Below are 13,690 nucleotides of genomic sequence, written 5' to 3'. Positions count from 1 at the left end.
CCAGACTTGCCGTACTGCATATGCACAGGATGATATTCCTTGGCACGGGAAGGTAAAGGCAAATAGACAGGAGCTGCAGAGGGGCTACAGCAGCAGCCTCGCTGGCAGGCGCTCCCGTGGGAATGGTCAGCCAGAGGAGTATGGAAAAGCAATGCAGCCACCACCGTGCAAGGCAGGAGGGTGAGGTGAGCCTCTGCAGCGGCTTCTGGGCACACGAGGTGCTGGCTGAGCCCCCCAGCACCCACCAGATGTGACCACTGGCAACAGCCCCCTCTCTCCCCAGCCAAGAAACCCCCGGCTGGGACAGCTACAATGGGGCTTGGTGGCCTCAGGGGACTGAGGAGAGCACGGAGAGCTCATTTACTAAAGCAAGCTCGACACAGTTAACCAAAGAGGATGGGAGGCTATATTAATTAGTTCTGCAGAAATGTCAAGGAGGGAAAAATAAATATCTGAGGTTATGAACTGGCTGTGAATAAAATCAAGCTTGAATATTAGAAGGGTTTTAAACGCCGACTGAACTTCTGGAACACCATTCCGTCAGAGATTGTGCAGGAAAAACCTCCCACAATGCAGTTTTAATGTGGAGGTTAATTATTTGCTGAAGGCATTAGCATCCGTGATGTGAGCTGCAACATCAGCCTTGGGTTGGCAGGGACTGGCCTTGGTGAGGCATGTGGGCTGCTTCAGCCCTGCTCATCTGCCTCGGTACTCACTAAAGGTGGTTTTAAAAATTGCAGATGATGTAAAGTGAAGTTTTCTTTGGGGATTTACCCATGAATGCTCAGATCAATTATACTTTGTTACAAGCAATGCATACTCAAATAATAGCTGGGAATTCTATGATTCTAATTTATGACATGAAAACACAGACCAGTCTCTGTGTTTCTAACTCAGATAAAACCCCCACTTTTCCTCTCACTGGTTGTTGCTCTGACTGTGGAAATGGTTTCCTGCTCTTCCCATGATTCTGGCTGTGCTGGGAGCCAAAAAACTCCAGGCAGCACCATTGCCATGGCAGAGCCCAGCCTGTGCACGCCAACCCTTGGGTCCTTCCTCTCACCCTGGGCCAGGCAGGAGGGCTGCCCCAGCTGCTGGGTGCGTGGCACAGCAGCCCAGGGAGGTGCTCCCGTCTGCTCCGTACTTACGCCTTCTTTCACAGATTCTGCGTGTCTGTGTGTGACCAGGACCCTGAAGTCAGGAAGAGTTTCCCATGCTCTCCTCACGGCCGAGCAGTACAAACCTAACAGTGAAAAAGAAAAATGTCATATCCATTCAGATATGTCCTTACAGGGGAAATCCCATGCTTGGTGGCTTGGTTTGCTCCAAAAGTCGATGGGATTTGACCAGTGCAGCTAAGCCTTGGCACACGTTTTGTGGGGACAGAGTATGAAAGAGCCTCGCCATAAAATTGATCCCTGTAGTCATCATTCAGCTTGTGCTTTGATATGGTGCAAGGAAGCGTTCACACTGTTCGTCTCTCCCTGTTTTGTGTTACAGTAAATGAAGGCTGGGGGATGGGAGGAATACCCAAATCTCGGAGCAGCTCTCAGCAGAGCTGGCAAACCTGCTCCACCTTCAGCCAGCGCACGGAGAGAAGGGGCACTGTTGCACCACTAAGCAGGATTTCTTTGGGTTATTTAATGTGTTGACATTGAGGCCAGGCTTTGCCCTTAGATGTTTTGTTTTCTCATGAGCAGCTGGACTTTAAACTTCAACATCTCTCATGTAGCCATTTCCCCCAAGAGCTGCAGGAATGCAGGCAGGCGGCCATTAGGCTCAGAGGGTAACTATGGCAAGGTGCTCTTGGACAAGATTGTTTCTTCTCTCTGCCCTTTTCCTTCAGACAGAGCAGACAGGTATGGCCTTTGTTTTGTTGTGGCTTTAATTCTGATTTGTGCTACTGCTCTTCTAAACACACCAGTAATTTTGTACCTTGTATCGTGTTTACTTTGTAGCACAGGGTGACACCTCCGAAAACTGTCTGTTCCTTATTTTCCTTACATTTCTCCTGATTTTTTTTTTCATATAGCTAAGTAAAAACTGCAGTAGGTTACTAAGGCAATGTAATATTGAATGACCATCATTTACACCAGGGTGATATTTTGTCTTTTCTTATCATTCTTAAAGAGTGCCCCAGATATTAAAGAGAATTTTCTTTTATATTTCCAGTCGCTGTGGAAATAAAAGTAAGTCTTATGAAAGAGGCTGAGATTCATGCTTGTTATAGCTTGAAGAAATTTATGCTTCTGTATTAATCCTCCAAGGCTTGTCAATATTAAGGAGGAGCTGGGCAAGGAAGAAAAAGATGGTGACCACTTAAGAAGGTCAAAACGCCCCTGGCAGCAGCAGAAGGGCACTGCCAGTTATGCTGGGTGCGTTGGAACCACTGCACAGCAGAAATGCGCACTGGGGTGTCAGATAACACTTGAAAATGCAAAACACAATCATGAAGCTTTTTCTTTTGTAATATTGCATGCAAGCCTGTTGCTTATCTAATACCCTTCAAAAGCATAACTAAGCATTTGTATGCAGTTTCAGAATAATTTTGTTATTGCTGTCGCTTTTTCCAGTTCTAATATTATTTATTTCAGCCTTTGTGGCCAGCAGTGCTGGGCCCCCAAACACTGTATAAAATACAAAAAAACCCCAGTCCCGGCCCTGACAGGTTTATTTTCCAAGCACAAGAGAACTGACAAACGCACGCTGACACACACAGCCACATACTGCTCAATGTCAAAGGCAACAGGCTCCAGCACGGCACCAGCCATACGGCAATTTTTGTTGTGGGCATCATTGCAAAGAGGAGTTTTAAGATCTGATAACTCTCATGTCTCTGATCTCTCCTCCTCTTTACTGAAATAAAGAAGATTATGGTGTCTTCCACATAAAGGACGGTATATGATATAGCCTTCATAACTTTGAGCATCGCTGAGGGGTAGCTTTTATTTATTCTCCTTAAGAGAGATTTGATTGAGAAGTCAGCCATGTCATGGTTTTTCTTCTCAGCAAAAAAATTGCCGTGAACTAAGACTGAAGGGCTTCGGTTTGGATCCATTGTCATAAATACAAATGATTTTCACTTCTACTGATGAGTCTGAAAGCCCCATGCAGTCTTTCAAAATAGCCTCTGCCTTTATGGTAATACTTTTCCCCTTTCCCTGGCCGTGCCACAGCAGCACTGCTCTGTGTGTCTGGCGCAGGGAAAAAATGTGTCAGGAAGGGCTTCAAACTCCCTCTGCTTTGGAGCAAGTCAGACTCTCCCCAAAAGAAAAAGGTCATGGCTCCTCAGCTGAGTTTGGGCCAAGAGAGTAGGGCGCTCTCAGTATGTAAGTTTAATGTGCCTGAAACCATTGAATCAGCCAAAAGATTTCTTTTCACGATTAAAATTGGATGCTGAATAAGATCTTTTTAAAAAAAAAGAAGAAAAAAGGGTGAAATTATATAAGGAAATGAATCTAAGTACTGACGTTAACATTTTGTCATACAACATTTCAGTGTTTATATCAGCTGATGATGCAAACAAAGTTATCAAGAGACAGAGGCGTGCCAGTTCCCTACTTTTGGAGGAGGTCCTCCAAGGCAGCTTGGAAAGGGAATGCCTTGAAGAGAGATGTACATATGAAGAAGCAAGAGAAGTATTTGAAAACGATGAAATGCTCGTAAGTATTTTGTTTGCCTGTGTGCATATTAAAAATTACTGCCTTGGTCCTTTACTATCAAATTCAGCCCCGCAGCCTGCTTCATCTGTTTGGGTTTCTCTCCATGTGAAACCTTTGCGCTTTGCACCTCAGCAGGTAGAAAGCAGGTGTCTTCAGTGGTCAAAATGGAAATGCAGAGGTCAGCTCTGACACTTTCAGAGTCCCCTCCTGAAAACGACGTGTCCTGCGCCTTATGTTGTGGGGCTGTTGTGCCATCCTGACCGCACACAGAAAAATAGAGCTTCAGCATCCCTTAGGGACCAGGAGGGGCAAGGGGGTGTTGGGATGGAGGGAAGCAACACACCAGCAAGTAGTGGGACCTATAGAAAGAGGCCACAAGTCCCCTCGTACAAAAGACCCTCCTGACACGTTGGCGTGGTTTAGCCCCAGCCAGCAACTCAGCACCACGCAGCCGCTCGCTCACTGCCCCTGCCCCGATGGGATGGGGGAGAGAATCGGAGGAGTAAGAGTGAGAAACACTCCTGGGTTGAGATAAGAACAGTTTAATAATTGAAATAAAGTAAAATAATAATGATAATAATAACAATATAATAATGATAATAATAATAATGATACACAAAGCAAGTGATGCACAATGCAATTGCTCACCACCCGCCGACCGATACCCAGACAGTTCCCGAGCAGCGATCGCTGCTCCCTGGCCAACCCCCCCCAGTTTCTATACTGAGCATGACGTCATATGGTATGGAATAGCCCTTTGGGCAGTTTGGATCAACTATTCTGGCTGTGCCCCCTCCCAGCTTCTTGTGTACCTGGCAGAGCATGGGAAGCTGAAAAGTCCTTGACTAGCATAAGCAGTACTTAGCAACAACTAAAAACATCAGCATGTTATCAACATTCTTCTCATCCTAAATCCAAAACACAGCACTATGCCTGCTACTAGGAAGAAAATTAACTCTATCCCAGCTGAAACCAGGACATACGTACAGCAGGATGCTGTGCTCTTTAACGGGAATCTGGCCAGTGATTGTGTTTGCAGGGAAAGTAGAGGAAACAGCCATCCGGCTGCTCCCGGTGGTCCCGGTGCTTTGGGGAGGGGGAGGCACAGGGAGTGGGGAGAGGTGTCCCCTCAGGGAAAGCGGCGGCAGAGCCAGCTGCAGTATCCAGGGGGAAGCGGGGCACATGAGGGTGGTGCCCGGCGCCAGTGACCTGCAGCTCCGCTCCCTGCTGTCCCCTCTGCCTCCAGCAGCACCTGTGCTGGGGGACAGGCGGGACAGGATGGGACAGGTTGGGGTCACTTCCCAGGCCGCTGCACGCCAGAGAGACAATGGCCAGCCAGTTTTTCCAGGATGCCGTACTGCTAAAGGATTCAGCTGTTTCTCTCTTGCCTGCAAAGTGTTTCTTTTCCTTTATAGCTTCTTAAGAAACAATAAAATGAGCAGGATGCGAAGCGCCTCCCGTCTCATTCAAATTTTGCTGCCAGGGCAGAATTTGCAGTCGTGCAACTGTGTAAAAGTTAAACCATAGTATATATTCCTTCATATAACATTTTTGTTTTACCAAAATATTTATGGAAGATGATATTATTTGAGAATTAAAATCTAATTTCCCCTTTTTTTTTCCCTAGAAAATGTTTTGGGATGCCTACTATGGTAAGCCGGCCTTTTGATTTCTTTCCTTAATAGCAGCGTCACACTATGAACATTATGATTCAGTCCAGTGCTGGTTTTCTGAGAGTTTTTAGCAATTTATTCTACAAGGAACGCCCAGTCACTATTTGGCATGTCTGTAGTAAAGCAGGAGGAAAAGTCTTGATGTGAAAGGATTAAAAAAGTCATAAATAAGAAAAAACATTTAAGACTGGAAGGCGAATAAAAGTTGAAGGTGAGTAGATGTGTCGTGGTTTAGCCCCAGCCAGCAACTCAGTACCACGCAGCCGCTCGCTCACTCCCCCTACCCCGATGGGATGGGGGAGAGAATCGGAGGAGTAAGAGTGAGAAACACTCCTGGATTGAGATAAGAACAGTTTAATAATTGAAATAAAGTAAAATAGTAATGATAATAGTAACAGTATAATAATGATAATAATAATAATGATACACGAAGCAAGTGATGCACAATGCAATTGCTCACCACCCGCCGACCGATACCCAGACAGTTCCCGAGCAGCGATCGCTGCTCCCCGGCCACCCCCCCCCAGTTTATATACTGAGCATGACGTCATATGGTATGGAATAGCCCTTTGGTCAGTTTGGATCAACTATTCTGGCTGTGCCCCCTCCCAGTTTCTTGTGCGCCTGGCAGAGCATGGGAAGCTGAAAAAGTCCTTGACTAGCATAAGCAGTACTCAGCAACAACTAAAAACATCAGCATGTTATCAACATTCTTCTCCTACTAAATCCAAAACAGCACTATGCCTGCTGCTAGGAAGAAAATTAACTCTATCCCAGCCGAAACCAGGACAAGATGTTATCACAGTAAATAAATTATTCCTTTTCCTGAACTTAAGGCTGTACTGAAACAACCTGGGACCTAAGAAAATCTGCTTTGCTGATACAATAGAGCAGCAGAGCTTTACCAGCAAAACCTCCCAAATACAAACCTAGCACTTAAACCTGAGCGAGATAAATAGGTGTTAAAAGCTGCTGGGCTGTCTGCAAACTCTGGAAGCTGGCACTGCACCATCCCTTGGCTGCTGTCAGGGCAAGAAACAAATCTATAAAAGCTGAGAGGCTGATGTAACTAGGTGCCTCCTGAACAAGGAGTCTGGGGCACCAGCTTATGGTGACTATGCCTTATTCCCTTCCTCTTTTCTGCATGCCGCGTCCTAAGATTTTCTCTTGTTTTTTTACTCAGCTTTTATTCATTTCTAATGTTAGGTTTAGACAGTGGAGAAGGAGGTGGCAAAACCAGCAGTCAGTATTATTTTTCTGCAGAAGCCACTAAAACACTGAGTCCAGGGAATCGTTACATAGAAGAATCCCAGCGGTGGTATAAATGTTATGAAAAATGATGCTAAATATCTGGCCTTTCATTACTTCTGTGAGGGTGGGATTAACTTCTCCTGATTTCAGTCATTGAGTGTTTGTACTACGCATGTCATGCAGGCTCCCTCTCTAGTCTATGACGAGAGAAGGGCAACTGGTTGAGAGTGGTCCATCCAAACAAGCTTAGCCACAATCAGGATTCATTAGTGGCTTCAGCCTCAGAGGTGGCTTACTTGCCATAATTAAAAAGCATTATGTCCTGTCGTCTTCCTACAGAACAGCAGTGTGTGTTTCCTTCTTTGTGATATCTTTTCTAACATTTTGAAGAGTGTTGCCGTGCATCTCCATGTCTTCTTTTCTCCTCACTAAACAAACCCATTTTTTCATCCTGTCTTCCAAAAATCTTGTTTTCTAGACCTCTGGTATCCTTGTTGCTTTCCTTCCATAGTCCAGGGTACAGTGGGTAAATCTGCACTGTGAATAAAAGAGGGCTGGGGAGAAAGGCTGAGCACCCACCTAACTGCTGGCTCACCCTTCGGCTCAGATTTGTACTGCTCCACCTTGGCCTCTTCAAGTCAAAGCTGATGTAGCGGCATCTTGCTCTAGCATGGATGTATGCTGTCAGGGCACTTGGCCTGAGGTCACACTTGTCCCTGACCCTGTTTTATTAACAGTATAAACTTAGCTATTGATAACCTCTCTTTAAACATAATTTTCCAAACATTTTTGTGCATGCCTTATAGTTGTCTCTGTTTTCCTAGCTCACTTAATGACAGTCAGCTGAGACATTTCTATTCTATGATGTTTGCTGATTCCTCACTAGGTCCCTTATCCTGTAATACAACTAGATTTAATCGGTTTGGATTATTTGATCTTGAAAAATGCCTGTTGGTTGTTACTTACCACCTTCTTATTTTGCTGGGTGCTTACAGACAGGTTGATCATTCCAGTAGCTTTCCAGTAACAGAAATCGTGCTGATTTCTCTATAATTCCTTGAATCTTCTCTTTCCTCCTTTAATAAAGCAAGGTTTACTTTTTTCCCAGTCTTACAGAACCTCATCTGACCCAAGACCTTTTTTTGACACTTTCTTACCTGTTTTTGAGCATGTATTTCAGAGGCTTGAAACCATCTAACTTGCTTCAGGCTGTAGGTGCAGCCCTTCTCTAGCTCCAGCTACCCACCACTGCTGCTGGAGGTCCTCACTCCTCAACTCTACCTGCTCTGCTGTGCTGATGAGACCCCCCCCAACCCACCCAAAAACCCTCCCAGGAGACCTAAATTGTGCCAGGGTATGCTGGTGGCATCTGACTGCAGGTGGGCTGCAGGTGGTAACTGCATTAAACCAGTATTTTAGTACCGCTAAAGCTAGAAGATACACATGCCTATAACCTGAGCAGATGGTAGTTAGGTTTTTTTCCCCAGTACCAGGCAAAGTTTTCACCTTTCCATCCCTGATATCAATTATGGCAGCCCGCTGACTGAAGTTAACCTCTCTGATGAAGTGTTAAATTTTAGAAAGTTTGGAGAGCATGTCCCCAGTTAGGCTTTTCTGGCTTGCTCCCTGACCGCTCATCACCACAATAAGCAGTTATTTGGAGAACATTTCCAGACTGGTTTGGAGTGTTTCCAGTGGGCAGCTCAAGCGGGAAACTTGCAGCTCTGCATGGTGCTTCACCTGTAGTGAGGCATCCTCTGGTTTCAACGGTCAGTTCATCAGAAAGACTAAGCTTGCTAGTGTCCAGTCTGCTGTATAACAATTGTACGGATGTGTAAAAGCTAGATTTCCTCCTAGTTTGATGTTGCTCACTGTATAATTTTGGTGCCAGGTTTTTTTATTCATATATGCATGTAATGATTTTTTTATCTGTATGCGTATTGGCCTAACATGGGAGACCTAAAACACCAGTCTCATTACATTTGTAATGAGCACATGCACTGTAAGTCAGTGCTTTTCCGTGAAGCAGCATGTCCATCCTCCAGAAGTGGGCTCTGCCTTTTGGGCACCTCCCGGCCTCCCTGCCAGGGGCTGCAGGAACACCTCTGGAAGCAGAGACTTGAGCTAAAATTACTCCCGAGGAGCAATTCAGTGAGACGTAGCCCATTTCCTTCCAAACCGCTTTTTGCAATGCTTCTCTGAGCGGCTCACATGCTGGGAAGGGGGCTGTGTAATTCGGGTCAGCGGTGGTGGCGACTCGTCCCTCTCTTGCGGCATTTCTGCAGGTGGCCGGAGGTGCTCATCGAGCCCCTGCCAGCACAACGGCGTGTGCGAGGACAGCATTCGCAGCTACACCTGCACCTGTGCCGAGGGCTACGAGGGAGAGAACTGTGCTTTCGGTAAGGCGTCGCCCCTCTTCTGAGAAGCCCCATCTCTCCTGTCGTAGGGGGTCCCCAGGAACCCGTACGCAGCGCTCCCGTTAACAGCCAGTTATCAGTTTTTTAGGTAAAACACACAGTACTTGGCAGAGCAGGGGTGATTTGGGCTGCCTGTCTACCGAAAAGTTAAGGCATCCCGAGGTTATGCAGGCTGGCCGAGCCTCCCTTCTGGGGACGCAGCGGAAGGGCTGAAGCAAGCCCCCCTCACGGGTGGGCTCCAAAAGCAGCCCTCCCCCCTGCCACCCACGCTCCCCCGCTGCTTCCCAGCCACCCCGGTGCCTCCGAGGCCGCATGCACCCGCGAGACAGCCCCTCAGGACGGGGGGACTGCAGAAAACAAACCGTTCTCCGTGGAAGTGCAAAAGGCGTAAAGCAAAATGGACGCTTTCTGGCATGTAAAACACCCTGGGCCAGATCCTACATTTTTACATCTGCCAGGTTCTACTTTCCAGCCCTTACATCAGTATTTCTGCTGGCTCGGAGGTCCCCCGGGGCAGGAGACGCCCTGGCTGCCACAAGGCAGGGTCATTTTCTGTGTAAGGGGTGTGAGTGGACAGAGGCAGAGCAGCTTCTTGGGGAGCCCAGAAGGTGACACAGCTTGGACCAGCACTGCGGACTGGATCTGCTCAGCACGAGCCTTAGAGAGCGACTTTATGTAGGGGTTTTTTCCTACTTCTCCATCTGTGAGCTAGATCCACCATCAAACGGCTGTTCCTCCTGTTTCTTTGTGCTTGTCGCGGTTTAGCCCCAGCCAGCAGCTAAGCACCACGCAGCCGCTCGCTCACTCCCCCTGCCCCGGTGGGATGGGGGAGAGAATCGGAGGAGTAAGAGTGAGAAACACTCCTGGGTTGAGATAAGAACAGTTTAATAATTGAAATAAAGTAAAATAGTAATGATAATAGTAACACTATAATAATGATAATAATAATGATATACAAAGCAAGTGATGCACAATGCAATTGCTCACCACCCGCCGACCGATACCCAGACAGTTCCCGAGCAGCGATCGCTGCTCCCCGGCCAACCCCCCCCCAGTTTCTATACTGAGCATGACGTCATATGGTGGAATAGCCCTTTGGTCAGTTTGGGTCAGCTGTCCTGGCTGTGCCCCCTCCCAGTTTCTTGTGCACCTGGCAGAGCATGGGAAGCTGAAAAGTCCTTGACTAGCATAAGCAGTACTCAGCAACAACTAAACCATCAGTGTGTTATCAGTATTATTCTTATCCTAAATCCAAAACACAGCACTATGCCGCCACTAGGAAGAAAATTAACTCTATCCCAGCCGAAACCAGGACAGTGCTGAAGCTTAAGTGTTTGCTCAGCTACGGAAAGTTGACTGAGCATGTTTCAAAGGTGATTAATACTCACTTTCTTTTTTGTTTATCTTTGGCAGCTGTTAATTTCAATTTTCTTAGCACAAGCATGAGAAATAGAAGCTATGCATTTGTTTTCTGAAAAGCAGAAAGCTTTAGCCTTTTCCTTCCTCAAGCAATACCTGCCTTCTTAACATGTGCAACGGTCCCCCCCAGTGCAGACACTGAATGTTTCATTTAAAAGAGCAGAAAGAAAACCCATGGTGTCCTTCCATGGGTTCACATGGAAAGTCTAGTTTGACCCTTGGCTACTAACATTCCCCAAAACTCAGAGGTGCAAAACAGTCCCGTGCAGGGAGGTGCTGAGTGAGCACAGCTTGCAACAAGTCTGTGGAAGCTGCAGAGAGTCGGCTGTCTCCAATTTCTGCTTAACAAGGGGAAAAAACAGTGTGGTGGGAAGCACTACCAAGCCAGAGTCCCTACCCACCTCCACATAAAGCAAGTAAACATAAAATACTTAGTAAAGAGGACTCAAGTTATGTCAGAAAACCCCAGCTGAACTGTTCCTAATGCTTGTTCTGTTTAGCTAAAAATGAATGTCGCCACCAAGCAAAAGAAGGATGTCACCACTTCTGCTACCCGGGAAGTAATTCCTACCGTTGTTCCTGTGCTGATGGCTATGAGCTCGGGAAGGACAAAAAACAGTGCATCGCGTTAGGTAGGTGTGAGCATGGAAGTACGGGGTGCACACGCTCAGTGCTGGGGTGGGCAGGCCACCATCTGATACCCAGATGTGATCAACCTGCTTGGAGACTCAAGTGATGAGAATATTACTGACCTTCCAAACTGTGCAGAAAAAGGAGGAATCTAGGGACCACCACCCAAGATGACAGAGCAGTGGAAAAAGAAGCAATATTTGATCAGAACATTTAAATGTGGGCCTGCAGAGAGGACTTGCATCATCCTACATATCACTCACTAGGCCAGGTTTTACACTCGGTGAAGAGTAACTCCAATGAAGACCTGTCTGTTTGGGAATGAGGTTCAATTGATTCCGATCAGGCACCTGACGGTCTGATAAACGAAGGGCAACATTTGCTGCTGTGTTAATTAGTTTGAAGCAGTAGCCCTCTTCATTTTTCTAATCTCATACTAGGTATCTCATTCGATCTCATCGCCTGATAAACTAGGTCTACTAAAAAACACGGTAGTATACTTAGGCCCTCGTCTATATTAGCAAGTAGAGCAGCCAAATAGGAGTTGAGCTGTAGAGCCACACTTTTGGTGATGAGGGCTTGATGTCCACACTCAATACACGTTTCAGGTGGGCTTTACTTCAGACTAGCTCTAGTTTGGTCCTGTGGACTAAGCACCCATTCAGCTATGAGAGTAGGTTCAGTGTGCTCCTGGAGGGCATCTTCTGGTTTAGCTTCACCTGAACAGAATTCAGTTTGTGTGACCCAAGACCATGCCACAAGGTGAGCAGGAAGCGTGACAAATGCAGATAACTGGGGGATCCACTTGAAAAGCGCGCTTGCTGTCTGGACGAGAACACAAAGGAATGCACATCTCTAGAGTGACGCTTTAACAAGGAAAACCCAGGATTACCTTGTCCTGATCGGGCCACAGCTATCAGGTATTTGGCGCAATTCAGATACAGGATGCAAAGATGAGGAAGCAAGCTGTGGTGATGGTTGGCTGGAGAGGAAGCCTCATTTCATTACAGACACAATGAAATCTGTGTCACCACAAGCCTAACGCAATGACCCAAAATGTTCAGCACCATCGCTAAGCTATTAGACTACAGATGCCTGGCAAATTATTCCAATACTCACCAGCTGAGATATTGTCCTTTTCCTTGGTGCAAAAAACAAACCCCAAAGTCAAGGCAGAAGCAATAAGGTATTTGCAGGTATTAGTTGTCTTGAAATGATACAGCATGAGGTTTTGATTTTTTTTCTTTTTTAAATTCATTTGCTAGATCAATGTGCATGTGGGAGACTACGAGACAGTGATAATCTGATAAGTGAAACCAGGAAGAAACGTGACGAGCGATTTCCTTGGCAGGTATTTCCAGCAATTCAGGAAACCTATCACTCAACCTCACATGGACAGTGCTATGTATCATCTTTCTGCATTTTCTTAGGTCCTGCTGCTAGACTCGGAAGGGAAGGGCTTCTGTGGAGGAGTGCTGCTGAAGAGTAATTTTGTACTGACTACAGCAGAGTGCGCCCTTCTGCACAGCCAGTTTGAAATCAGGGTCGGTGCTGGTAGGTGTTCACATTTTCTCTTGTTGGAGCGTATTTTAGTATCGACAAACTAATCTTAAAAAACCTAAAATTTCTGCTGCATAAAAATATTGTTAAAGGAAACAAACCTGCTGTCATCTCATTTAAGCATCTCAGTTAAGCAACTTGGGCTAGAACTACAGCTGTCCCACACCCCTCTACAAGGCAAGCAGAGAGACAACTACTTCTCAAACGCAATTCACAACTCAGCACCTAGGGATAAACTAAACTGGGTAGATTTAGAGGTGGGTCCCCCCCACACCCCAAGGAAAAAAGTTTCATGCCAAAATTTACTTCTCTTAGTTGGGTATTCGTCCTTCCCTCTGCAATTATGCATTATAAAGCTGCCAAGATACCATTCCTAGTTTACTTTTACTGCAGCTGTTTCAAGAAAGAGCGCCTTTAGTTTCTCTACAGCACGTAGTTCTCAGCATGACTAGGCAGCTGTTGTCAGTTTGCATGCAGTTTTCAGGTCTCTGATAAATTATTCCTAAGAGCAGTGAAATGTCATTGCTTCACAGGGCGTAATGGAACAAGTGGAACTGAGAAGATCATGCAAGTTAATGAGAAACACATACACATCCGGTATGATGAAGACACTGGTGAGAACAACATTGCATTACTACAACTCCAAGAGCACATTGAGTGCAACAACCACCAGCTTCCTGTATGCATCCCTGAAAGAGACTTTGCAGAACACATTTTAATTCCAAAATTGGCTGGCACAGTCAGTGGCTGGAGAATGGATGGTGATGAACTTCAAGGTGATGAGTTGCAGGTTTCATACCTTCCTACTGAGGACTGCAAACAAATACTCAACATAAGCCTCACAAACAGGCAGTTTTGTGGACACCTCCAGGAGGCCGTAGACAAACGACTGGCTGGAGGAAGCTTTCTAGCTACTGAGTATAAGGGCACTTGGTTTCTGACTGGTATCCTGGGATCTTGGCCACTAGAAGACGCTGACTGGGAAACATTTCTATTCACTAACACCGCGAGGTATATGATATGGTTTAAACAAAAAATTAAATAAGACACAAACACAACCAACCCCCCCAGCACCAAC

General features: G+C 46.2%; 1 protein-coding gene across 1 annotated transcript; it reads left to right on the top strand.

Annotated features, from left to right (window-relative positions):
* Positions 1-1,692: 1,692 nt before the first annotated feature.
* Positions 1,693-13,657, top strand: PROZ (protein Z, vitamin K dependent plasma glycoprotein). Its single transcript, XM_075724489.1, is given in 9 exon segments — positions 1,693-1,764; positions 1,766-1,859; positions 3,499-3,662; positions 5,290-5,314; positions 8,872-8,985; positions 10,923-11,054; positions 12,318-12,403; positions 12,483-12,606; positions 13,146-13,657. Coding segments are annotated over 9 exon segments (1,323 nt in total).
* The last annotated feature ends 33 nt before the right edge of the window (positions 13,658-13,690 follow it).

The sequence above is a fragment of the Pelecanus crispus genome, chromosome 1, assembly GCF_030463565.1.
Source record: "Pelecanus crispus isolate bPelCri1 chromosome 1, bPelCri1.pri, whole genome shotgun sequence".
Lineage (NCBI taxonomy): Eukaryota > Metazoa > Chordata > Aves > Pelecaniformes > Pelecanidae > Pelecanus > Pelecanus crispus.
Note: the sequence above shows the minus strand (reverse complement) of the source record. Positions and strands in the feature narration are given on the sequence as shown.